Source organism: Pholcus phalangioides, unplaced genomic scaffold (genome assembly GCF_987345545.1).
Source record: "Pholcus phalangioides strain wild (caught in Gottingen) unplaced genomic scaffold, Ppha-v1.0 ptg000003l_1, whole genome shotgun sequence".
Classification (NCBI taxonomy): domain Eukaryota; kingdom Metazoa; phylum Arthropoda; class Arachnida; order Araneae; family Pholcidae; genus Pholcus; species Pholcus phalangioides.
The window spans coordinates 31,188,935-31,215,983 of NW_028301596.1; the positions used below are offsets into that span (position 1 = coordinate 31,188,935).

Here is a 27,049-nt window from a genome sequence, read left to right on the forward strand (position 1 = left end):
ACAAACAAAATTCGCATATGCAGATTATACTGTGACATTTTTTTCTCAAAGTAGCAAAATTTGCATTTGCTGATTAACTAGATTATGTGCAGGAAACTATATAGTAGATTTTTAATCTAATTTCTCTATTCAGGAAACAGCTGGCACTTTTTTTTTTAATAATAATAACGTGATCCGCACGTATTCCCAAGGGATCAGTATGATCCGTCCAGGGAATTTGTTAGTGTTAGTAAACATCCATGCCCGAACCGGGATTCGAACCCAGACCTGCACAGTGAAAAGCCAGTTCCCTAACCACTCGACTGCCAGGCGGCATGTATGAGTAAAAAGTATGGATATATTTTAATCTTCACATAAAATCTTTAACAATAGGTTTTCGAAAGCAGCCAAAACAGTGAATTATAATAGTTAAACTTCATACAATTTTGTATGTTTAGTACAGTATAAGAAAATTCAGCTACTGAATAAAGACTATTCATATAGAATGAAAAATATTTTGCCCTCCTGATTGACTCATCTGGAAATACCTCCTGTTATGGAAATGATTGTTTAAAAAAAAACTTTCTTGGTTTTCCTCTTTATTCATTTTCAAACCTTTTGTGACATGGAAAAAAAATCATCTGAAGATTTCTTGATTCATAATTTTTTTTTAACCTTTTCTGGAAATTAACATTTATGCAATTAATATGATTGAATTGCTTTTCAATTTATTTTTGAAAGAGTTCATCGGATGAAAACTTTATCAAAGTAGTCATGGAAGATTGCTATTTGTCTTTTTGATGAAAAATATATTTCTTTCTGTGATCCAGTCAGTGTACAAACCAAAAAGTGAAGGATAAGTAATTCTGACCCAGTGGTTTTATTTTCAGAATTCTAAGGCAAACACATGGGCCAAAAACAAGGATTCTGTTCAGTTGTTTGCCCTCCTTGCTGTTGGAGAGATAGGAAAGCACATGTAAGTCCTCTTTAAATACTTTAAAATAATTTTCTTTCAAAAAGAAAGGTTATAAAATTGTGCTTTTTTTCTTGATTTCAGTGGGGTTTGATGAAAAATATCTTCACATATAAATTCTCTGTATATGAGTACAGTACTGTGAAATTGTGTTTCTTTTTAAGAATTCATACTTGTAAAATTCGGCTTGGAGTTTAACAAATATGCTAAATTGAAGATACATATGTGACATAGTTAAATCCTTTGATGATGTAGCTGAGAGAAATTCTCTGATAAAACTCGCCAGATCTCACTTATGAATGTTTGGGAACACATTGATATAATGTCATGAGAAATTTAATTGGGGGGGGGGGAGTTTTTTTCCAGTGAAACTAGAATTTTCATATTTGCAAGAAATATGTAATATTCTCTGGCCTTGCAACTGAAGTTTTTATAAGGAGATAAAGGATGCTGCTGCTTGTCAGCCGAATTTTGACTGTTTCATTAAAAATGGTTATTAGCCTATCATACCAGGCTGTTTGGGAAAGAAAACATCCACACTCTCAATACAATCAATCGGATGTAGTGAAGTCGGTAAAAGTAGTTTAATTCATTCATATTGCCTAAATTCACGACATTCATAAGTTTGAATAATTAATTCAGGGTCGTCATAGTAGAAAAAACTACACTGGCAAAATAATTTTTGAAAAATGTTGGAGGAGGAAAATAATTATTATATAATAATAATTTTTGAAAAAAAGAAAACCAGCAGATTACAGAGGTAAAAAAAATAAATTTAAACATTTTACCTTTATTTAGTGCATTAAGATTCTAAGAGCTTGCTTCATGAAAGTAAAAGTTCAAATTTGGAATTCTTTCAATTTTTGCTAGCATTTTTATTCATTAGTTTTTACTTTCATGAAGCAAGCTCTTAGAATCTTAATGCACTAAATAAAGGTAAAATGTTTAAATTTATTTTTTTTACCTCTGTAATCTGCTGGTTTCCTTTCAGTTAGAGGAGGGTTGGAAATAAATATGGACAAAAACCATTTTTTGCCAAGGAAAAGTAGTTCTTAATAAAGCATGTCTTTTTTTTTTCTTAATGAAACCCAACAACATGAATTGGTACAAGTCGTATCACAGGAGTGAGAGTAAATTCCTTTTTATTTCATTTGTTTTGATAAGGGTTAACAAAGTTAGTGTCACAAAGTGGCATTCCAAAGTATTAAATAGATAATAGGGGTCACCATCATTGACTAAGCCCATAGTGTTTTAATTTTCAACTTTTATGTTAAGATTTTTGTCAATTTTTTTCGTTAAATTAATCTCTTAAATTAAAAGCAAACATTACAATAGTTTGTTATTTTAACATTAGATGATGTAAGAACTATTTCCAAGGATTATATATAAAAAGAGATGGCAAAATGTCAAATTTGGCCATATGTAAGGTAACTAAGCTGTTACAGCCAGGATGAAAGCATGTAAAAGTGCATTTAAAGACAACTGAAAATGAAAATCAAAGTTTTTATTTTTTTTGGCATGTAGAGCATTTTTCCGTTATTGTTAAGGGGTTTAATACTAATTTCCATTGTTGTTAAAACCATGTTCAAACAGTTTTACTCTAAATACACATCATTTGTACATAAAGCTCTCACAATTGATATTAACATTATTCATTTCAATAATATTAATAGAAATATGGAATAAAATAAATAGAGGGAACTGTATCCTTCAAAATTGTAGTTCTAATGATTGATAATTACATAACATCCATTATTTTTATTGTTTACGCTTTTGTTTCAATTGTTTTTTTTTCATTTTTGTCTTTTTTTTCCCCCTTTTTGCCACTGTTTTGGCAAAAATTTAACATTGCCGGCAAAAACCCAACCCTGATTAATTCATTACAAAATGGTTCCTTTGCTGTTGAGTTCAATTTTTTTAATCCTTCTGAAGAAAACTAACCCCGCTTTTCCATGTTAAATTCAACTGACTTTACGCAATTTTGTCTTGCACAACTATTTTGCAAAACCAATTAATCTTGTAAAGCGAGGGATGCCTGTATTATTTTTTTTTCTCAATATTTTATCAGACAAGGCTTAAAGATAACTTATGAACTGAACTCTATAATAGTAGCTTCAACAGAGCATCAGGTGTTTTATAAAAATGTCAATAGCTACTGTTTATTCTAATACTGTTGAAAATTTGTCGTTAAAAAAAATTTAAATCTGTTTGATACCTTGGGAACATGCCTGAAATATAATGTGAGAACATGTGCAATGGCAAGTGTAATGTTTTTTACTTTAAAAAAAACTTTGATACCCTTTACTGTAAAAGAAAAATTCAATTCTTTATACTCTAGTCATAACATCAGGTTCTTTTGATGGAAAAACTATCTGTAGTTCTGCCAGCATTCACTGCCAATTGCTCAAAAACATACTGACCTGATACGTATGAATATAAAATGTGTTAAGATGTAAATGTGCTTAATATGTAATAAGGTCACAACATTTTTCCATTACACAAATTTTAATTTTGTTTTTTGAACCTCATTAAAATTCATTATTAACTATGATTTGCTCTTAACTTTTCTGCCAGGAAACAAATTTAGAGTACACATAAAAGCACGCCCAATGCAAAACAAATTTGATTAGCTCAATAATCCTGCCAATGAAAGTTATTGTATGTGGGGAAATAAAATCATATTCCTATCATGTGATTTTTTTGTTTCTTTTATTAGGTTTTTTTTACAAAAACCACCATTTTTTGGTGCATTGGGTATCAATTGGACGGTTTTTATATAAAGGGAACCAAGCGCCATTAAATCAAAACTGAGAAAAAGCTATTTAAAGTTATCTTTGATCCAGTTATCTCTTCAGTTTGGTAGTCGATGCAAGTGCACATTGGATGGCATCACAGCCTATATGTCACTTGGTTGTATTTAGATGAAAAATCCTATCTCTTTTCAACAGTTCAGATGTCAGTACATCTCAAAATGAGATGTCGGTACATGTTAAAAATAGCACACTTTTGGTTCCTTTTATTTAAAAGGATTCAAAATATTGTAATATAATATATGAATATCCAATTATCAAAATATTGTAATACTTGTGTGATAAAATTGCAAGGCATGTTGATCAAATTATTTGATTTAAAAATATTTTAGTGAGATGATTGTATTACAATGTATCCTTGACAAAATCATTTGAGATCTAGCGTTTTATTGGTTCTTTTTCTTGCAGTGATTTGAGCAGCATAACAGATCTCAAAGATATTCTTCTAGATGCATTTACATCACATAGTGAGGAAGTGAAAACTGCAGCATCTTTTGCTTTGGGTATATATTAATCTTATTTTGCATTTTTGCCTCTTATTTCATAATCATTTTAAATGCTTTTTTGTCTAATGGTGTTACAAAAATTTCATGAACAATGAATTCTCCTAAATATCAGTTACACTTTGTGTTTGAATGATTGTTCTTATTAAATATAATCCTAATTAGGTGGCGAATTATAAATGCATAGAAAAGTATTTTTTCCCCTTTTTTTTCAGGGAGTGTATCTGTAGGTAACTTGACGGAATACTTGCCTTTTGTTTTACATGAAATTGAAACTCAACCAAAAAGACAATATCTCTTATTGCACTCTCTCAAGGAAGTAAGTGTCAATTTAATTGCTTTTTTATTATATGTAAATTAAATGCATTCAGAACACCAAAAAGTTTGTCTACATTATTGCGTTTATTAATGTCTTACAGATAATAAGCTGTCAGTCTGCAAGTCCTGCTACTGTCAAAACGCTTCAACCTTTTGTAGATAATATCTGGTGAGCAGTATTTTTTTTCTTCAGATTAACAAAAGGCAGTTACTGTAATTTCCTGCAATAGAGCCATGAGCATAAATAGCTTCAAAATTTAATTCTTAGCTCTTGCGGTCAGTTAATTACTTTTGACTAGGATTGCAATGAATTTTTAAAACTTTATTTTTTACATCTCTATTTTTAATCCAGTTAAAACATCAAGTTTTTTTATTCCAAGTTAATCTCTAATATTTAATAAGTAATATAAAATTTTTAAAGAAAATTTTAAATAGAGGTTAAGGCCAGTTGTCCACTGGAAGCGATAAACAAGTCACGTGCAGTTGTTTGCATTCGTAAGACTGATTCTGTTGTACAGAAAGAAGATTGTCGTCCACTAGGAATGATCTTTTCTGGCTACAGCAACAGACAACCAGCAAAATCCAAATCGAATGGGATTATTTGTCTTGCTTAATCTGCACAGAGGCGCAGTATAGTTTACTTTTTTCACTCCACTTGCTGGTTTTTTTTTTCCTCTTTCAGTCTGCCTCTTTTTTTTCCTCTTTCAGTCTGCCTCTTTTTTTTCCCCATGTGAACATGGAAGTTGAAAATTTGATAATTTCCATTCATGATTTGTTACAGATTATAAACATAGTTTGTTTATTTACAACATGAACGCCTTCTCTGAATTTGTGTCACTAAGTATGGACTTAATAAATACAGGTCTTCTGGGAATCCATTTGTCAAATTTCAGCTTTTCAATATTTCTTCAAAGTTATTAATGAGCACAATCTGCACAGAGTGCAATCATGAATTCAGTAGCTTATAAAGGTAGCTTTCAGTGAACGACATTAGATGCCCTTTATCATCTAACTTATAGTCTGCTGTTGTCGCTCGCATTGTTTGCTGCAGGTTGTTGCTTCCAGTGGATGGCACCTAAATATACAACCAACATTTAATTTTACTTTTTGGTTTATTTTTTTTAATTGTTGAATGAAATTACATGTGCCATGTAAAAATCCATTGCACCTCTGCAATCTACTAAACTTCTGTGAACTATTTTTCTGTCATTTTTTTAGTGTAACTTATTTTCTGAAAAATTATAGTATTTATATTGCATAACATTTCAACCATTACACCTGCACTCTTAATCAAAAGAATGAAACTTATCCTACACACTGTCATTTGATTCAATTTTCTTTTTTTATGAAGGTCCATGCTATTTAATCACTGTGAATGCACAGAAGAGGGAACAAGGAATGTTGTTGCTGAGTGCCTAGGAAAGCTGACGCTTATAGATCCACCAAATCTCTTGATAAAACTTCAATCGTACCTCAGTTCTCCTTCTCCCCTAACCCGTAGTACAGTGGTCACAGCTATGAAATTCACTATTTCTGATCAGGTAAGATTGCAAATGTATATGCGTGTTTCAATATTGTATTAATTTAAATTCAACTCATCACACGTATATAGTCTTCCAACCATCAGATGAGGCTTGACTACTGCACTTCATGTTGTAGCAATACCTGGACCACCTGTGGAATGGGCCTGTATCATTACACCATTGTCTGGATGGGAACCTGTGTCATATGCAGGGTTGTCGCAGTGTCACATCAGACAATTTTATTCTTTTAAGAATGGCAATCTAATCATGAAAACTTGGTCGCTGACGAGCTATTCTAAATGTACACTTAATCATTGAACAAAGAATTGAATGAAATCGTCTGGTGAGACATGAGTAGCCAAATCTAATCTTGTGGTTTCAGAACTACATTCTGCTGTTCCATTGCTTTACTCTTTTTTTTTATGTATCTAATGCATAATTTTATATTTGAGAATTCCAGCACAGTATTGATACTGACAAGTATTTCTGGTGTTTGTCAATTTGTTTTAGTCATTTATACAAATTTCATTTACGAATAATAAATATTACTGGATGCATGTGTTGAATTATTAACCTGGCAGTACTCGTGCTAACCTAAAAAATAGTGAAATAAGCTGACGAATGGGTCTCGGCGTGAGTGTTCATGGGTTAACTGTCATCACTTCTCAAAGAAGACAAGCTAACTTCATGCAGATGGCGCTGTGTTCAGTAATATTTATTCGAGCATGTGGGGAAAAAAGAACAGACAATATGGAATGTGCATTGTGATGTTGTAGGATGAAGACATGTTTGTAAATGCTGCTATAACTTTGATGTTCGTGTAATATTTAATTAAATACAGTAAAACCCCTGTCTTTTGCAGACGCTCTTGGGACAAAAAAATTCAACCTTAAAAGAGGGGTGACCGCATCAGAAGGGTGTTCTTGTTAGAACTGTAAAATGCAGTATCAAGAATATTTGAAATGGTTCTTTGTTTGCAAATGAATGAAATTCTGACAATATCAAATGTGCTTATATCATGAAAGCACATAATTATTGCATGGATACAAAATTAAAATTGCAAAAGAAATATTACACAAAGTTTATATACTGAATTTTTACATCTTTTGGAAAAACTGATCCATTTATGTTTGGTTAGTTTTGCTGAGTATTCCAACCCCTTCTAACATTTGCTGCATGCTGCCCACGAGCCAGATGTTGGCCACCCCTTGCATATATCATTGGTTGAATATCCCTAGATAATTTTTGGCAATTTTTTACTCCATTCTTTGCACGCTTCATCATTGGCATCAGCAGATTCACCGTACAATTTCATAATACACAGAAACGATTCTACTAACCTTTTGAAGTTGGTGGATCTGCGTTCTTCTACAGCTTCTCAAACATCATGCAGAATTGGGTCAGAAACAGTGGCAAATTCTTGTTTTTTGTTGAAGCAAACCAATCGTACAAAACTGCGTCTATGGCAAGTTCTTCTGTCTTAATAGAAATTTACTTTTTCTAGCTTGCTTTCCGTTTTTCAGCAATTTTTCTTGTCGATATTTATTTTGCTTCAAAATGGTTCATATGTGTCCTCCTAACGTTCTGTTCATTTGCAAGAACAAACAACTTCCATTTGCATTTTTCCCTTTAAATATGATATTTTTTTCACTTGGGAATCTTTTCTCTTAGTGATAGAAAGCGAGGATTTATATACTAGTAAAAGCCATATTAAACAGTGTGAAATCATGTAAAATATATAAGCACAACCAACAAACGGACATCAGAGTTGCTAAACATTAACAAAAACTTCAAGCAAAAAAGTTTCACTGCACAGTAGTCAAAAAAGTAGATGAAACTTGTGCTGTCATGTATTGAGCATAATTGGAACCAAAATTGCAGCGATTGGTGTCCGTACAGGGTTTTAGTCCAAGGGAATGAATGAGAAAATGGTGTCCATGACTGTATCTGAGGGTGACCGTTAAACACGTTCGAAATACATTATTTAAATTGGCTTTTTGCCGGGATATTTTTATTTCGCCATAAAACAGGGTTGACTCTATTAAGAGGAGTTTTAATGTATATATATTGTGAGAGTTTTTAAATGTCACTGACGTTGTTCTTCGCATACGAAATTGTCTTTTTTTTTCCCTGCTTATATATCTTTACTTCAGAGTCAAAGGAACCCAAGTCCAATAACCACATTTTACAGGAGAGCTAAAGAAAATACTTTTTAGGATTGATCTCAATTATAGTTGTCATAGTTTAATCCCTTCTGTAATGGAAAAATACAGTTATTGGATTTAATGTTTCATGGCATTGATGAAGTATGTAAAACTGAACAATCTTAATTATATAAATACTATTACTACTTAACCGCACATTGTTCATGATAAATAAGCATTCTGATTGTAAAATTTGAATTGCGTTCCTCTGGCTTTAAGATACAGTATACATACGACTAAAATAAAAAGTGAAAATTTTGAATTTTATCATTTAGCTAAAGTTTATGTTGCAATTTTTTTTTTACGATATGGTAGCTTATGTGTTTTGAAATTTACATAGCCACAGCCAATTGATTCATTATTGCGAGGATGCATAGGGGAATTTTTGAAGACATTAGAGGATCCTGATTTGAATGTTCGCAGGGTTGCTTTAGTAGCTTTCAACTCCGCTGCTCACAATAAGCCATCATTAGTGAGAGATTTGTTGGATTCGGTTCTCCCCCAGCTTTATAATGAAACAAAAGTTAGGGTGAGTAATACTTAAGAAGACATTCGTAACGTTTGTTCAAAATCCTGTTTTGTTTGTTTGTCATTTTTAAGCTTTATTTGTACTTTTTTTTAAATATAGTACAGCTGTTTTGTTTTCTAAATTTCAGAAAGAGCTTATACGTGAAGTTGAAATGGGTCCATTCAAACATACTGTGGATGATGGTCTTGACATTAGAAAAGTAATTATAATTTTTAAACACTCATTAGAAAATGACAGTTTTTCCCCCAGATATTTTTTTGTTGAGAAATTGAGCGGGCTTGTATTTCTATTTCCAGGCCGCATTTGAATGTATGTATACGTTACTAGATTCCTGCCTGGACAGATTAGATATTTTTGAGTTCCTGAACCATGTGGAAGATGGACTGAAAGACCATTATGATATCAAGATGTTGACCTATCTTATGCTAGTTCGTCTTGCTTCTCTTTGTCCATCAGCTGTTCTCCAAAGTATAGTCTTTTTATTCCGTTAATTTCTTCATCAGAAATTTGATTCTCAAAGAAAAATTGATTGTTTGCTTGTCAATTTTATTAAAATGAAGTAATTGCAATAGCATAAAAGCCACTGCTTCCAATTTTTTAACCTTGTTAAAATCTTCTAGTCTGAAACCATATTACTTGAGTTTTTAACTTTGTAGAAAAGTCCCAGAAAATATCCTCAAATTGTGCTTAGCAAAAATGAAAAATCCCTAAAGAAAATCATCTAGTCCTCTCAAACCTAGACTGACCATGTTTTCTCAGCAAAAATATATCCAATTTTGGATTTCAAAAAATTAAATCATTGATCATTGCGAAGTAAAATGCCAAAATGAGCAAAGTTGCAAATTACAGTAGATTAAAATGAATTCTGCAAAAAAAACAAATTGACAAATATGCTACTTATTCGTATGATTTATAAGTTGGAAAATAATTTTATCTTTAATTTTAGTAAAGAATAAAAATTCAAGTGGGTGTTGAAAATATGCAGGAAAACGGGACATCTAAAAAACAGGCCATGATTATAGAGAAAATACTTGACTCTCCTGGAAAAACAGGTTATATGGCACCCTATGCAGTCCTAAAAAAATGTTTTTTTGGCTGTGAAATATTTCGTCACGTGACAAACTGAATATTTTTTAAGTTGATTTTACTGTCTTTGAGAAAATAGGAAAAATTGACGATTAAATCTGGGGAAAGAATATTCAGACTGTTGAGAGTTTGAGAGATTATGCTGTCATAACTTCCAACTGTTCTTTGCTTTTTTATGGCCGAAGCGAGAGAAATGAGCAATGCTCTAATATTTTTTACAATAGTATGTCAGGGCTTGGCAAACCCCAGTCACCAGCCGACTAAAAATTTAGACTAGTGCCTGAAATTTTTGGTCTGATTAATAAATCCAAGTCTTCTGGCAAATTATTTTTATATCTGTGTGTCTACCACAGCATGTAAAAGGGCTGCAAGTCCGGTAGAATTCTGGGAAAAGTGGTATTTTAGACCTTTTTTTTTTTTTGGAAAAAAATGCTTGGCTCCCAAGAAATTTATGTGGCACCTTAATTTTTTTTTTTTCTGATTTGCCAAGCTCACCAGTATGTACCTATTTATTTTGTTGTGTGAATAAATGCAACATGAGCAACTATGAAAAATTGTGAAAATGAGAAGGAACTACAGGGAACGTTTTAGTGAGACCATTGATTGATAATTTTTAATTTGCTGAATTAAATGCAAATTTGATATACAGCTGCGGGAGCAGGTGAGAATGCTAGTAAAAGTTTTTAAGCAATTGTAACTCAAAAACCATCCCATCAACATAGAGTAAAATGTATCAAATCCATAGCTGCAAGATGGCAAGTACATATGCTCCTGTGAAAAATGCATTTTTTTCATTTTTCCATTTGCTACAATACGTCCATTCCACCTCTGCTTCCCAGGTGACCATGATTTCATGGAACAGCAAGTGCTGTTAAGTTTCACCATATTTGTTAAATTTTACTGTATTTGCCTGCATATAAGATGTGCCAGATTTTTGCGCTTGACTTTTGTTTTTGTATACTCTATCAAATATTTGTTTCTGTAAATAAATTGCTCTCCTCAAAAAAAAGAGATCCTCTTCTAAGCAGTTTACGATACACCAACCAGAGTTAAAATTGTCTGTGGCATTTTAGAATTCTCATGGCAGGGATATTTAGTTATAAACAAAGAAAACCACTGAAAATTGACTCCACACCAAATATGTATTAATGATGAAACATGTATAAAAAAGTATATATTGCATTAAAAAATTTTTCAGGGTTGGAGCGGTTAGTAGATCCTTTGAGAATGACATGCACAGCCAAGGTCAAGGCAAATTCAGTGAAGCAAGAATTTGAGAAGCAAGATGAGTTGAAGAGGTCTGCTGTGAGAGCTTTCACAGCATTGCTGGCCATTGCTGATGCTGGTACAAAAATATATTTTAAATAATATTGTTTGTGTGATGTTAAATTCCTCATTGTTTTAGTATTAATAATTATTTTTTTGTAAAAGTATGATCATTATAAAAAACACTTAATGGAATGCCAATGTATGTAGAAAAAAATTATATGAAAATACAGGGGAGTCTATATACAGTCAAACCTCGTTAATGAGTCACTCTTGGGAGAGCAAAAATATGACTTAGTAAGCGGAGTGACTCGTTAAGCGGAGTATGCCATAGCTGTGTCAATTCCTGCCGGAGGACAATTGGGACTTCCAAAAAGTGACCCGGTACGCGGAGTAACGTGTTAACCGGGTGACGCACTAACGAGGTTTGACTGTATATGTATCTGGGTGTCTATCATCACAGAAAGGTCACAGGCTTTTTACGAATAAAATTTTCAGATTCTTACCAGCAATTTCCAGTGCTAGATTTTATCCTGAAAATCATCGCCTTCTATTGGGCAGCCCATTGTGAAAGCGCTGTGGATACCTGTGATTGTGCTGTGGTGGTTAGCTGATGATTTTCTTTGGTTTTTTGACTTTAAAGCGTGAATGAGTCTGTTTCTGTTTTGAAGGGAAAAAAATTGGTCACAGGGACGCAACAGAAACAACCAGTGTCTCAGGGTTTAGGCTGGATAAAAAATTCCTTAAGCGAAAATGGGGGGGGGGGGGAAGCTTTAGCAAAATGCTATAATTCTAATGTAATGGTTGGATGTGCAGTGTCTTACCAGCACTTGTAAAAAAATTATTTTCGCTTTTGTGGCAACACCACAAAAATCCAATGTCAAGGCCGTCTGGCCAGAGAGCTTTTGTTGTTTACATTCACCGGTCGCATCTTTGTACATGTCCCTGCTCTCGTCCGAATCGCGTATTATTTCACCTTCGTTTATATTTGTAAATAAATAATTGTTTTATTGTTTAATCTACTGCTTCGAATAATATAGTTATGTCTAAAAACCAGCTCACATAGCTATAGATGTCTACTCATTTCCTACCTCCTGTACGCATTTTCGCGAAATTGGCTACTACTTTTGCATTCTACGATTTTCTTTTGTATTTTGCAAAAAATGTGACCTTATCTTAAACCCTGCAGTGTCTCTACTGTTGATCGTCATTGCGCTCAATTTTGATGTGTTTCATGTTGCGAGTAAAAGAGCTATTTTTCAAAAATTACCATTTATTTGCCAATGTTACTAAATAAAGAGAGTTAAATCAATCAAGGAAAAATCATTGGATTTTTCTCAATGTATGTAGTAGACACCTTTCATATGGGTGTTTCTCATGAATTTGGCCTAAATTGTGTCCCTAGCAGTTCCCCCCCCCCCATCACTTTCTATATTTAAATTAAAGTTTTTGAAAAATTGCTACTGTTTTTAATTTTTTCATCAACAGATTTCTTTAATTTTTGCTTGAACAACTTTACATTTGTTAAGGAAATGTTTTAACAAAGGCTGTCCACAGCCCATTTTTAAAATTTTGAAATAACTTCAAATATATAAAACAAAAATATATTTTTTTCCCAATAGTATATTTTCAAGACCAGTATACTTTCATATTTCATCTTTTTTATAATTTTAAATATTTTTATCAATAGTTTATAGTGAAATGAAAATTTTCCCTAGCTTTTTTTGCATTAACAACATTTGGAAAATATTTGTTCAAGTCCTATAACACCAGTTGCCAGCTACTACATTTTGTCTTTAGAATAATGCAAATGCTATTGACAAAAAAAATGTTTAGGGTATCAGTGTTTGTCTAAATTGAAAATGAGCTACCAAAATACAGTAAAACCCCTCTTAATGGTCACCCCTCTTTTTCGGCAAAAATAATAATTTTCCTTCGTATAATAAAAGTATCAAACATCTGATTAACGGTCACCCTTCTTTTACGGTTGTGTTTTTTTGTCCTGTAGGTGTCGGCAATACAGGGGGTTTTACTGTATAATGTTACAATTGTCAAGCATAAAACTCGTTCAGTGCGGAAGCAGGCAAAGCGTCTCGTCATATTTGCCTACCTCTTAAATCAGACGTGAAAAATAGAATAAGAAGAAAATTACTATCATTACATTTATACTTTTAATTTATAAATAGTTATGTAAATTATTTGGTAGGTAATTTTAGTTATAATTAAGGACAAAAGTTTTTGAAACAATTAGTTTGAAATAAATTATCTAACCATGTACTTAAGTACTGTCAGGATATAAAGCGTTAAAATTGGTTTTCTTCACCATGATTTTTAACAAATTTCATTGCTTACTATATTTCATTTATTAGCAGGTAAAGTATCCATAAGAATTTTTTTGGATTTTTTGGTCGACATGTCTTTTTATAACTTCATTTTTTGTTCAATTTCATGAGAATAACCCATATACAATAGATTTTTTTTTACTTGAATGCTCATATATATTTTTTAATTTGCATCTAAAATTCTTGTGTTCAAATCCATTGTCTTTGGCAAATTTCCTATGCAACAGAATTTTCGAGGGAAGTAACTTGAATTTAGAGATTCAATTTTAACTCTTAAAGGTGATCCTTGTCACTTCAACTACACCGCTTGACAAATGCTAAGGAACAATGCTATTTTTCATCATACCTAATGATAAGCATCCTTTGAAGCAATGTACTTGACACATACTCAATAGATATCCTGAAGTTTCTTTATTATGTTACAGGGGTCATTCAAGTATTACATCAGCATCGATGGGGGAGAGCAGGGTTTCCGATTTGCTGACTTTTGGTGGGAAGGGGTTTGGATAATGCTTACGTCATCAACCACCCTTTATGAAAATATGAAATATTCTTAATGGTATCTTTACTGGGTGTACCAAAAACGAGAACTTTTCATTAGTTTGTGGGCACCGGAATTAATATTCTTCCTATTGATAAGTCCTCTATAGCAGCAGTTCTCAACCTTTTCTGACACACTGAGCCCTTTTCAGTGTATAATTTCTATGGTGGAGTCCTGTTTAGTATATTATTTATATGGCGGTACCCTTTAGGCCTTTTTTTTTTGTTTACCAAATTTATTGATTTATTTTATTATTCTCGAATAACCGGATCACCGGTTCAGAACCGCTGCTCCATAGCAATGGGTCTCGACTGGTTTCCCTCAAACATTACTGTTTGCAATTACAAATCTGAAAACAATGTGGACACGTATTACCTTTCGTACAGATAAAAGGCCTCGCTCTTTTCCGTCCCATTGCCGTCCCCCAGCGCAATCTAACGCATAGACTCCTATGTTATGCCTGTAGCTTGTACCCCCCAGAACATTCCATCGCCCCCCCCCCCCAGGGGCGTTAACGCCCACGTTGGGAATCACTGCTCTACAGGGATTTCTGAAGTTACTTTTTCTGCAATTGTGCTGCTGTTCAAAATGCTTCGGTTCCCAACTTCGAGGTGCGAATGCGAGCTGATCTCCCCATTAAAAAGTCTTGCTGCAGAGAACAACAGGCCTACAACGGTATAATTATTCATTCATTACACTTCACTCACTATGAGCTGAGAAAAACGCAGTTTAAAAAAAAATTTTTGCAGATGGTAGTACTACATATGACAAGCATTACACAAACTTTACAGAAGGTGCACTGTACGTACACACACATTCCAACATGTACCAATTCATTAGAAGTTCGACAAAGGAATATGGACGAGGTGCATGTCTGGTGTAGTAGTCCAAAATGCAGTTTTGCATAAATTGATTGTCCCTTAACATTTGTCAAGCAGTGAAGATTAATTTTTTTTCACATATTTGCGTATGGTATTCATCAGGGCTTGACAAATTGAAAAAAAATATTTCGGCACCAGCCCAGTTTAAGAGCCTAGCATGGTATTTTGCTCAAGAGGTTCTTTTCCCCCATGTTAAAAGACATTAGTGTAAGGTAATCATGAATTTGAAGAGATATTTAATTAACATCACTAATTTTTGTTTTGAATTTGCTTTTCCCCAGATAAGAACCCACTTGTGAATGAATTCCTTGCTCAAATCAAGTCAACCCCAGATTTGCAAGTTCTCTTTGACAGCATACAGAAAGATTCATCTGGAACAATTTGCGACTCGTCTCTGATGATGGATATCAGCTAAGTGTGCAGAGTAATTGTGGTCGGTCAGTGAAGAAGTGTGAAGTTTGCGAGTCGAACGAAACTATGGATTTATTTCCCCCTTGTTTTTATTTTTAATGTCAATGTTATTTCATGTTCAAAAATATTTCAAGTCTGGTCACTGACTGGTAATATTGCTTTGATGATAAGTGACGTTAGTGATCAGACCTACAATCTTTTTCCCCTTTATTTTCAGAAACAAAATCAACAATTCTTTTTTATGTGCAAAAAAACGAATTTTGTCACTTGCATTATTTTTTCAAAGTGACAAATCTGTGATAAACTAGTTGCAAGAAAGATTTGGCGAAAAAAAACGAAAAAAAAAAACAAGTAGTTTCGAGCATTATTAAAAAAAACTGGCCATAGGTGTTATTACGTGCTGAAAGATTGTGTATTCTCACACTGTTTGTTTCTTAATAAAAAAAAGTGTTACTTCAGTTTATTGTGAAATTCATTCAGACTACGAAAGTTTTCCAGCTTATATTTTAGGAAAAAATTGTTACAGAAGGGAGTACCGCACTTGTGTGCAAAAAAAAAAGACTGCGACAAAAATGATCGTTAAGTTTGTTATGACCATTTTTATGATGTCTCAAAGGGCGAGTTGCCTTATTGTGACCTCTGTATTCATAGTTGAATACATATTTGGTGTTCTGCTCAGTGATGAAACTTTTTAGAACTCGCAATGGCACCTTGAAATTACAACCGACTAGGTTACGCAGATCCTAATAGTGCCATATGGGATTGCATTGTGCTTTTGATCAAAAGAGTTCCACACCCACAAGAAGATTTTTGTCTCAAAAACTGAAGCAGTCATCGCAAATTTTGACATAGCAGGTTGGTTGGTGTTTCACACTGAAGCAGACACCACTCCAGGGTCGGAACTGCCCGGGTGACAAAATTCGGGGGGGGGAGAAAGACAATTTTTATACAGGAACAAAGAACACACAAAATTTTGGGGCAGTAAAAACCCTAGTTACACCCTTGCTTTCTCAAACTAAAATACTGGTATGTTTATTCAGGAAGGGGTAACACAAGTATATAATATAGGTATCGCAATTCTATTTCCGCATGTAATCTCATGGACATACAGGAGCCAGGTAATGATGTGTGTGTGTGCATCCTTTCATATCTACAGGTAGTCCCTATTTTATCTTGGTACCATCACGGATATCGTGATAGTCAATGCTATCCGCATGACTGGTTTTTGTGTCATGCTTTCCATCCCAATAATAAAACTTGAAGTTTACCAGTGTGTGAATCAATTTCTTCAGCGTCCGTGTGGCCCCTACCAGTTGACTAATCAAGAATAAGGGATAAAAATATATGCAGAAAAACGTTTTGTTTATCAAATTCCACCTATGAATGTAATTTGCAAAAATGTTTTTTTAAAATGAAAATTTGCAATTTGCCGGGAAACAGACCAAAAAAAGTGTCAGTTGAAAAAGTAGAGCCAAGGGTAAAATTTAAATTGCCCGCTTTTCACCATATGGCAGATACAAATGTTTTCTGGGTCATTGCTGCAGTTGACCATTATGCTGGCCACCCCTTGAGGCATACGATAGTAATTCTGAAGTGTCCCAGTTTATGCCAGTATCTCTCCCCCACCCCCGGAAGTTGTCACTGGTTGAAAGTGGCCTGAGAACATATCTCCTCTCCAATTTGTTTGTCAACTCATGAGTTAACAAACACACTGGCCATAACACTTTTTCCAGGGAATAATTTCTCCGATTTGGCATACAGCTGTATATGCATAATTATGAAACAGTGATTCATAGAAAAGAGAAACTGCATCTTGAAAAAAAGAATGTTTCCGAAAAATTCACATTTTAACATAAAAACTATGCACTATCACCGTATATAATATAGTACTATATATATATATTGCCGTACAAATATAGAAGACTATAATTTCCTCTCCCATTCTCTACATATCAGAGCGCTATTGACCCAAGATTATAGATTTTTTATTTACTCACCTTGAAGAAAAATTCTTCCAGAACCCCCTTTTATGCCCCAAAATCTTGGGTTTTTTAGGACTCAAAAGCTCATATGTTTTCCACCTTTTCTTAGTCTTTGACACTATCCTATACACAAGCTAGTAGCTCTTGCCAAGGCACCTGCAGATAGCTAGATTCATAACGCCTAGAAATTGCCTTTTTTGGCCGTAATCCTCCAAGCTAGCCAGTGCGGGTTGGAGGAAGTCCATTCACCACGTGTTAAACATGGCTACTTACAGGCTGCACCACGAGCAGGTGAGGATTAGACTTTAAGCCTCTACTCCTAGTCGAGTCCCCCATACATAAAGTGGTATTTCTAGGACCTCAAGCTCTACATAAGGCGACCAAAGAAAAGGCGATACTTGGAGCTCAAATCCTAGCCATTACTTCATAGGTCTGTCCACAATAGGTTCCTGTGCCTAATTTCTTCAAAAAGTGCCTTAGTCAAAGCTCTTGGTTGCCCTTCAGAACAGAATGAGCATTTCGTGAACGCCATCATCCTCATACCTATGAAAGGTATTTCAAGGAGCTCTACCGAGAACGAACAATAGCAATAGAAAAAGTTAAGAGCTAGAAGTGGGCAAGGTTCTGCCCTTTAATAAAGGTGGGGAACAGAGGCTGATCTGAACATGGTTCCAGGTGAAGAGCTTGAGAGCAATTGTCAAAAATGGTATAATGAAAAAACCTCCACTTTCTTTTTTTCCTTCTCTCAAGGATTAGTACAAACCCAATCACTGTGAAACTGCAAGAGATAATATAAGAGCGAATATAAATGTAGATATTTTTCCTTACTCATCATTTTAGTCAATGAAGGTAGAAAATGAAAAAGGCGATATTTTTCAAGTTGTTTTAAAAATCAAAAGTCATTTAGAAAAATAGGTGCCAATGTAGGCAAAATTTTGATTAGGAGCGATTGCTCCCCCCTGCTACTGCGCCCTTGTTTTGTTTGGAAAACAATTTTTCTTGGTTGGTATTATGGCATCATCTGGTATAAACATATATAAGCAACATTGTAGAAGGTGTAGGCTTATTATGTTTACAAACATGTATCCTCATTTCTGAGTTTTACGATCTGGTAAACCTACACATAATACATACAGAAGAAACAACCTTCCCGGTTTTTGTTTCTGAATTCAGATGACAGATGGCAGCACTTCTTGAACATATCAGACACATCTTCACCTTAGGTACACATCAGGGCTGGACAGATCCATTGCCCAACATAATTTTTTTTTTTCAACCACATGTCCGACGTGGGCGTGTAAAAAAATCAGGGAAATTTTTTTGTTAGGGTTTATCAAACAAATGAAATGCAAAAATATACACAGTGTTCGAAATCATTGTATAATCAGTTGTTGCAGATCACCAATCGGACCATCGAGAAGAAAATTATGGTGGTTCGAGAGACCAGTAATAAAAAATTTGACCGCCCATGGTAGAAAACAAACGTACATATTTTCATCAATAGATAAAAATATGTACGTTTGTTTGAAAATATGAATGTCTGTTTTGAATGCATGGGAAAAATTAAGAAAGTAAATCTAGTAATAAAACTAAGCAATGTTTTTCAGGGATGCAAAACGTTGATTCTGGCATGTATTTTTTTAAGTTATGTGCCCAGTCGAGCATGTAAATTTTTTTAGATTTGTTCAGAATTCATTGGAAATTCTTCAAAAGGAATGTCTAAGCAGGGGTCTGTCCAGCCAAAATTTGGGTCCATTTTCCGAACCCTTCACAAAATTCAGGATCTGAAAAAACCCTTCCCAAAATACGAATTAATGAAATCATAAATTTGGCCTTCCATTTCTTTTGGGACCAATTAACATCATTATTTTGCTTCCCGCAAAATTAGGTATTTTTCACAAAAATAAAGAAAATTTTCACAAAAACAGGGCCCTACAAGATGTTTGGGCAGACCCCTGCTACACAAAATGCATGTATTGCTTTGTAGGTATTTCTCCAACATTTTATCATAGGATTCGGTACCCATCGGAAGAAGTTATAAATGAGAACCATTCATTTTTTATTCAATAAAGGATAATCTAGTGGCGCAGTAATTTTAACACAGTTCATCTTTATTTTCAACAATTTGGGTCCCCTTAATTTCCATACCAAACTTTGTGATAAAGTGTTGGATAGAATCTTCTATCTGGCTGTTTGTTCAATGATTTGCGTAAAATACCTTGTGGAAACAGAAATTCAAAATTTTTTCCATAGTCAAAAATTCACTAAAAAAATTAAAACCAAAATTTTAATTTTTTTGCGACAAGGCTTTTTTAGGACAACTTCCATATCGATTGGCATTTTTTTCTTCCTCCTATATTACAAAACACAGACAATAGACATGAATGCTACATAGGAATTCGCAATACAAAATCACATTTTTGAATGTTCATTCTTCTAAAAATGTAACATACATGTTTTGTGGGCCAAATTCAAAATCAGCAAGCTTTTTTACAATCTGACAACTTTCAAAGAACTTTGATGATAGGGAAATTTTTATGTGCAGAGAAATCAAATTCGGGTGGATCCTAGGGTTGAAAAAAAGATAAACAAAAGCTTACATTAGGCACATAAAGGTTTAAGAAATGTAATTATTAGAGCCTGGATTATGTGTAAAAGCATGTATTAACACTTTACATACACTTTACATCGTCAGTGCATATGAAATGCATAAAATCGCTGAAAATGTAGAATAAGTACATATTTCACTTTTTTTTTCTTATGATTGCATTGTATTAATATTTCAGCAATTATTTTTATCTTTTTACTAGCTGATACCAAGTTGATACCTGCCACTGCTAACGACTGGCCTTGTGCTTTGTTGATTGTCATGGCAAAAGCTAAACGAATCGGGAACTGTAATCGCTTGAAAGTGAATGGCATTTCTTCGGTGATAATTGGGATACGTGGAATGAAAACTTCTTTTTCTTTGTCACATCCAGTTAGAATCGTTGCTTCAATGATGCAATTTCTTCACGCAGAGTCTGGTGCCATTGCAGAGTCTTGGTGTGTCCAAATTTCTTAAAAGCATTATAGGTGCTCCGACTTCGAGGGTCAAATTGTGTGGTGGCACACCCGGAATATCCAAAGGAGTTCAGAAATTCTGCAGGGTACAGAACTAAATGTCTGTGCCGTGTCTGTGACAGTGTCAACCGATTTGTAAGATGTGGAGTCTCCTGGAATAATTTTTAGGATTTTTTCGTTGATCTTGTTCACACTGTCATTTTTCGGTGCCAGAATTGCTCTCAGAAAGCCACTCATGGTTTTTGTCCAGTGCTTGGGTCTACTGGCTGGTCAACTGATGTGAAAATGATAGCAGTGCTGAGTCATTTTGCAGTTGAACTCGCATGTTGGTGGATAATGATAATTTTTAACTTTGTGCCAGTGTTGATGATTTGAGGCAAGCATTGAGTTCATCAGTTGGCATTGAACATTTTTATTCCCAGTTTTGTTAGCGTAGTTGTTGTTCTCTGTTGTTAGCGACGTCATACGTCCAGCTTGTGCAGCGAATATTATTCAAACGCCTTTTACACATTTTGTAAATTGAAACTATCCCTATACGATGGGCGGTTGATTAGATAAAGGCCGCATTATCACTTACAGGACACCCTGTATATAGGCTAGCAGAAATACCCGGCGCTTCCTGGGTTTTCTTCAATTACTGGGAGGATTGGAAAAGTGACAAATCGTTATAAAGGAATAAACTGTTATAATAACAGAATTAAAGGTGTGACAAACCATTGTAAAGGCATATATTCACGTCTGAAACGCATTGTTGGAAACCACGGTAACCAAAGTAAACGTTCCGAAAGTAATTGTTGAGGCCCCAAAACTATTGTTGCCCGACAGTTTTTCGGGCATTTGCCCAGCTCTGACGAACTTTTAAAGTAGCCTACGGTTCAATCCTGGACCTGTTTGGTATATATGAAAAATCTGGCGACGATCGGTCGAAAACTGTAGATTTGTATAAAGAACATACATACTTTCACATTTATATATAAGATATTCTTCAAATTTAATTAAATTTTTTTAATATTTTTAAAAAAAGTTTTACTCTTGAGTATTGTTCATGTTAGGGCATATTTTTGCACATCTAGATACATGTGTTATTTTTTTTTTGACCCAATATTTTAGTTTTATTGCATATTTTTCTCTTCATACATTTTTTTGTGACAATTTTTTTGTTTTACCGCATATTTTTCATTTTATGGATATTTTTTCATTTTTAGGTAATATTTTTCTTTTTATGAAACTTCATTTAATTTGCACTGATGGAGCTCATGCAATGCTTGATAATACATCTGGTTTCCCTACTTTGGTGAAAAAAGCTCCTCAAGTGACTGTCTCTCATTGCTTTTTTGTACAGATATGCACAGGCAAGACTCTTCCACCAACTCTGGAATTAATTTTGTAAATAGCCATAAAAGTTGCTAACTTTATCAGAAGGTCTTTGAGTCATTGATTTTGTTAATGTAAAAGGAAACGGCATATAGTGGAAGGAAAGTGTTTAAAGTACACATATAACATGGATTTAATTTTGTTTATCGCTCACACACATACTTTTGGAAGCACTTGATGTCGTCGTAAATTTTAATCCAAGAACTGTCGCCACTGATTTTCATTCATAAACAAATTTGATTATGCGGAAACATGTCCAACTTTAAAAATATACCCGGCCCTTTGCAATTCTGCTTTAGGTCCTATGAAAGTTTTGTAAAAAATCGTTCATTAAACTTTTATAGTTTTACGTCGTTTTAAAACAAGTTTTACTGTGTATTTCAAAGGTGTTGAAGAACAAAGACATACTCATTTTGTTACTGTTTCATAGTTTTCATTTTATTATATTTTAAATGTTTAAGTGCTTTTGAGAGAGGGGTCCATGGTAATCACTCTAATGACACAAGGGGTCCGTGGAACTAAAAAGGTTAAAAACCCCTGCTATAATGTATCTGCTCTTTAGGCCATATTGAAGAATTTTTAGGAATATTTTTATTTCATGCATATTTCGATATTTTTGAAATGGATATTTCAACATTTCTAACTCATATTTTAAAAAAATTTTTGTTTTCTTTTTCTGTACTTGAAAGTACAATATTTTTTTGCATACATTTTTCATTTTTAGTGTCATACTTCAGTATTATTAGATTTGTTTTCATTTTTCGCAATATTTTTTATTTCACTGCATATTTAAATGCAGTTGTATCTTTATTTTTTTAATGCATATTTCAATACTTTTTAGTGCAAATTTTACGCATCCTTTTTTTAGCACATGGAATCCAAGCTCTATTAATTATACAATATTTCAAAATAATGACACATTGAACTTTTTTGATGATTAAGTTACAGCTGATGCCACAGCACATGTGAATATTATAATTGTGATTCAGTATCTTCTAATAGATTCAAAGATTCTAAAATTCATTTAAATGCAGTTGTATCTTTATTTTTTTAATGCATATTTCAATACTTTTTAGTGCAAATTTTACGCATCCTTTTTTTAGCACATGGAATCCAAGCTCTATTAATTATACAATATTTCAAAATAATGACACATTGAACTTTTTTGATGATTAAGTTACAGCTGATGCCACAGCACATGTGAATATTATAATTGTGATTCAGTATCTTCTAATAGATTCAAAGATTCTAAAATTCATTGATAAACCGCTAGAAATTCATGCCATCTGAGATGTGAAAGAAAATTTGTCTCTCATATTTGTCAGAATAAGGTTACACAGTTTATAAATTGGTGCATATTTTAAATTTTTGAAAACTAATTTTAGAGCATACGACACATATCAACAGGGGCATCAGAAGTGTTTGAAACATGTGGGTACTCAACTTGGGTTTTATGAAGAATACTTTGATTTTTTAATTAATTCTGAATGTGCTCTGCCACATGATAGAAAATTTTGTGGGTTACCTCCACCACCACCACTGCATAAAGTTCATTATAATAAGAGCTCATAATCACTGGGAAAATTAGCATTATAACAGACTTCTCAATATTAGCGAATTTCAAATTTTCGGTTTTGTCAGGTTAGAAATTGGTGAAAATTTTTGCTGTATCTCCATCATAATCGTCTTTTAGATAATTTACTAATACACTAGACCCCCCCCCCCACCTAATCCAAGTTAATTGGGACCAGGACCAGTTCAGATTACTTGAGTTGGTCTTTTAAATATGGCTTTTTTAAAAACACTAATAATAAAAAATATCCCTATGGGTAAGATAACAGTTACAGAAAAGATCCATTTAACAATGACCAAAAATCAATAAAATCTTATGCTTATCTTTCTTTCTCAGAAATGCATTGAATGAAAGATAGATAGTGTGCATTGAGTGAGCGGGAAGAAGGGGATGCTGGCACCAATTCTTAGACATATGCGATACACTTACATAAAACACTGTATGCTTTCCCAATACAGAATTTATGAACGTTTTTCTTTATAGTTGACTCTTGAATTTTCTCACGCATGTGATCAGGTTTTTCTTCTTTTTTTTGGATTAGGTGGGATTCTAGTGGATTAAAGCCAATGAATAGGACCTAAGTTGTGATATCAATTTCCCGTGATATTGATTACATTCCAACATGTATCAATTTCTTCGAAATTCTGCAGAGGAATGTGTACAACGTACATGTATGATTAAGTAGTATTTAATCGGAGAGACGAAAGTTGAATAAAATGGTCACATATCCCACCCATGTGGAGTAGTGGGAAAACCAAGAAATATGGGGGGGGGGGGGAGAATAAAATAATGTGATTTTTCCAAGTCCATCTTTTGTTAGAACTACCTCAGAGCAATGTTTACAAGGAGCATGTGTGATGATAAGTGATAGTAATCCATCCTTTTAGTTCAATTCTTTAGAGGAAAGAAAGAAAACTGACCTCTTGCAAAATTTTGTTGATGTTACAAAATCTTCAGTATTTTTATAAATATAAATATAACGCCACAACAGGCAAAATGCCCAACAAGGTGGCTGAGAAAAAGATGCCCATAAAAATATGGATGTCATATATTTCAAAAATATAGCTACCCAATTAAAAATGCAATTAACAAAAATTGTAAACAATTTTAACTTGCAAGAAATACTTGGTTAATTCATAGCATTTTTAACATTAGCTCTGACAATCACTTGTTACAGAGAGAGGTTCTCATAAGTCTTACTCATTATAGCAGACTTTTACTTTTCTTTTAAAAAAATTACAGGTTCAAAAAAGAAATCTTAGAAGCATTCAGTATAAAATTATGATATAGTGGGACCTCTTAATAACAGATACCCTTGGGACTGAATGAAAAAATGGCAGGACTCTACAACCAGATTTATCCCGTTGCAGAGATCACTTCTAGACCAGCATTATCCAAAAGAATAATTTTGAAGATCAATTTCACTCCCGCCCAAAAATTTAAGGGGTAGTTTTGTAAAAAGAGGGGTATTATTTTTAACGATGAGAAATAACTCAATTAAAAAAAAAACCTAATTTTAATAGCATTCACATATGAGTATTTTCACTTCTCAACAAAATTTGGAGGAGTAAAATTAAATTTCAATGAGTATTGGCAAACATTGCAATGAGATGATACATGCAGATCTAACAGTCTGAGTGCATATCTAGTATTGTGTCTGATTTTCCTGTGCTGCCATCAATATTTCAAAAATGAAATGTAATGATTGAATATTTGTATTATTGCTCTCTGTGGTGAGACTTTTTGTTGGGGAGAACAACTTGCATTCACACTTTGCTGGACCCATAACTATGAGTTGTGTAAAATGAGTTGGGGGGGGGGGGGCTACAGAAAACAAACTTCAGCCAACTACTACTGTGGTGCCGGTGAGGACACCCTTGGGACCTAAAATTTTGTCAGCTAAAAAAGAGTATCTGTTGATGCTCATTACACAGGTTGTCAATGCTTTTGATTTTTCAACCTTATTAAAATCTTAAGAGATGAAACCGGAATTTCGTCTATTTATAGAAAAATTCCTAAAAATTCTCAAATTATGCTTTGCTTGAATGAAAAATCACTAAAAAATACTCTTCAATCCTCGAAATTCAAGACCAACCACGTTTTCTCTGGAAAAATATGGGAAATTAGAATCGGTAATTGTCGAAAATAAGCAAAGTTGCTAAAAATTGGGTACATTTGATCATTTTTTGTCCCACAACAGCCATTTTCTGCACATGAAGGCTAATTAGACCGGGTCGTACAATTTATTGCGATTCCAAATGACAACCTTTTTTCTACTCACCGAAGAGTTGGTGCACTAACCCCTTGATGTGGTACTCCCTGCGGTAGCAATGTTTTTCCATGGCCATGTTGCCATTTCTGTTGTGCCTGTGTCAGGAAAGTGTCTAACAATGATGAACCTAGTATTGAACTTTTGACAAGCCTCTAAAAACATCCTTTGGTACTTTAGGTGAGTGCCTTATTGACCTGGGCTACCGTGCCCAAAAAAAAAAAAAAAAAAAAATTGGAGCAGCAACAAATATGGGAACATCCTGTGAATATGGTTCATCTGGTTACCCAATAAAATCCGCAGTTTTTTATTTGTGTGACATATTATCTTTGTTGCAAAGTATTTCATCATGTTATAAATTATAGATTTTTCAAATTACAGTCGAATACCGTTATAGCGAACACTTTTCAAATCCCCCAATAAGTTTATATCGGAACAATGCTAGGTAACCTGGAATTCCTTTATAACAAAATTTCATTTTAATGAAGTGATTCCTTCTGTCTCTTGGAGTTCGCTATAATGGGATTCGAATGTATTAGCACATATGTGTGCCACTGACATTATTATTTTTTAAAGTGTTTGTTAACTGGAGGTTCCACTGTATTATCTGTGCATCAATGGAATACAACAAGTATAAAAAAAGTTTAATTTTTTCAAGAAAGACATGATAAAAATCTCACTAAAAGTAATGAACAATGAATTCAATACGACTTACCTTTGAATTTTTTTTGTGTCCACTCAAAAGTAACTTCATGACAACGAAGTTTGTTTTAGCTACTTTCAAAATATTGAGAACCTGTAAAAATGTTTCCAATTTTAAAAAATAATAACTGCTCATCTTGGAACACAAATTTATAACTGAATAATTGCACAAGCTATCACAAGAAAAAGGACAGAAATGTCTCATGGATTAAATTAAAGATACATATGTTTATATGTACGACCAAATAACACGCTTCACTTATCATTTGCTCATTAACTTTTCACAGATAAAATTGAGAATCAGACCGATTTTCATTATTTTTTTATGATATTCCCCCTTTTATCTTTCAGTTTAGAAATTTTTGTGTGTGATCAAGAAATCCATGAAAAAAAAAATTTTCCTGCATGTTTTCAGGTCTCTCTTTAGAGCTATATAATAAGGGTTGTTGTGTGATGCACCAAATTATTGTTAATAGTATTTGTATATTCATTGGATTGCTTCATTTGACCATTTAAACATTTAAAATAAGAAATTTCGCATTTGCTTATGAGGTAACTTCTTCCACAGCGAATATTTTTCTCTGATTTATTTCAGTTGAATCATGTACATTGGTTCATTTTTATTGGGTTGATTGAAAGTCAACTTGAGACAGATAATTTCAATTATTTTTTGAACTTTCTAATAATTCTTTATTACATTTTTGCTTTCATTTGAATTAG

At 33.4% G+C, this 27,049-nt stretch overlaps 2 protein-coding genes across 2 annotated transcripts in view; one reads left to right on the plus strand and one right to left on the minus strand.

Moving 5' to 3' along the window:
- The window catches only part of Cand1 (Cullin-associated and neddylation-dissociated 1), a 53,376-nt gene extending 37,552 nt beyond the window's left edge, over positions 1-15,824 (plus strand). Inside the window, exons 23-32 of the mRNA XM_089247491.1 lie at positions 870-955; positions 4,171-4,265; positions 4,481-4,584; positions 4,685-4,752; positions 5,935-6,124; positions 8,651-8,839; positions 8,967-9,038; positions 9,136-9,307; positions 11,124-11,270; positions 15,237-15,824. Of these exons, the coding sequence (XP_089103617.1) occupies positions 870-955; positions 4,171-4,265; positions 4,481-4,584; positions 4,685-4,752; positions 5,935-6,124; positions 8,651-8,839; positions 8,967-9,038; positions 9,136-9,307; positions 11,124-11,270; positions 15,237-15,370 (1,257 nt within the window). The 3' untranslated portion in view covers positions 15,371-15,824. The remainder of the gene's footprint in view (positions 1-869; positions 956-4,170; positions 4,266-4,480; positions 4,585-4,684; positions 4,753-5,934; positions 6,125-8,650; positions 8,840-8,966; positions 9,039-9,135; positions 9,308-11,123; positions 11,271-15,236) is intronic.
- Positions 15,825-19,621: 3,797 nt separating this feature from the next.
- Positions 19,622-27,049, minus strand: part of Naa35 (N-alpha-acetyltransferase 35) — a 41,285-nt gene continuing 33,857 nt past the window's right edge. Inside the window, exons 19-20 of the mRNA XM_089247492.1 lie at positions 26,343-26,423; positions 19,622-19,915 (exon numbers count right to left, since the gene is read on the minus strand). Of these exons, the coding sequence (XP_089103618.1) occupies positions 19,856-19,915; positions 26,343-26,423 (141 nt within the window). The 3' untranslated portion in view covers positions 19,622-19,855. The remainder of the gene's footprint in view (positions 19,916-26,342; positions 26,424-27,049) is intronic.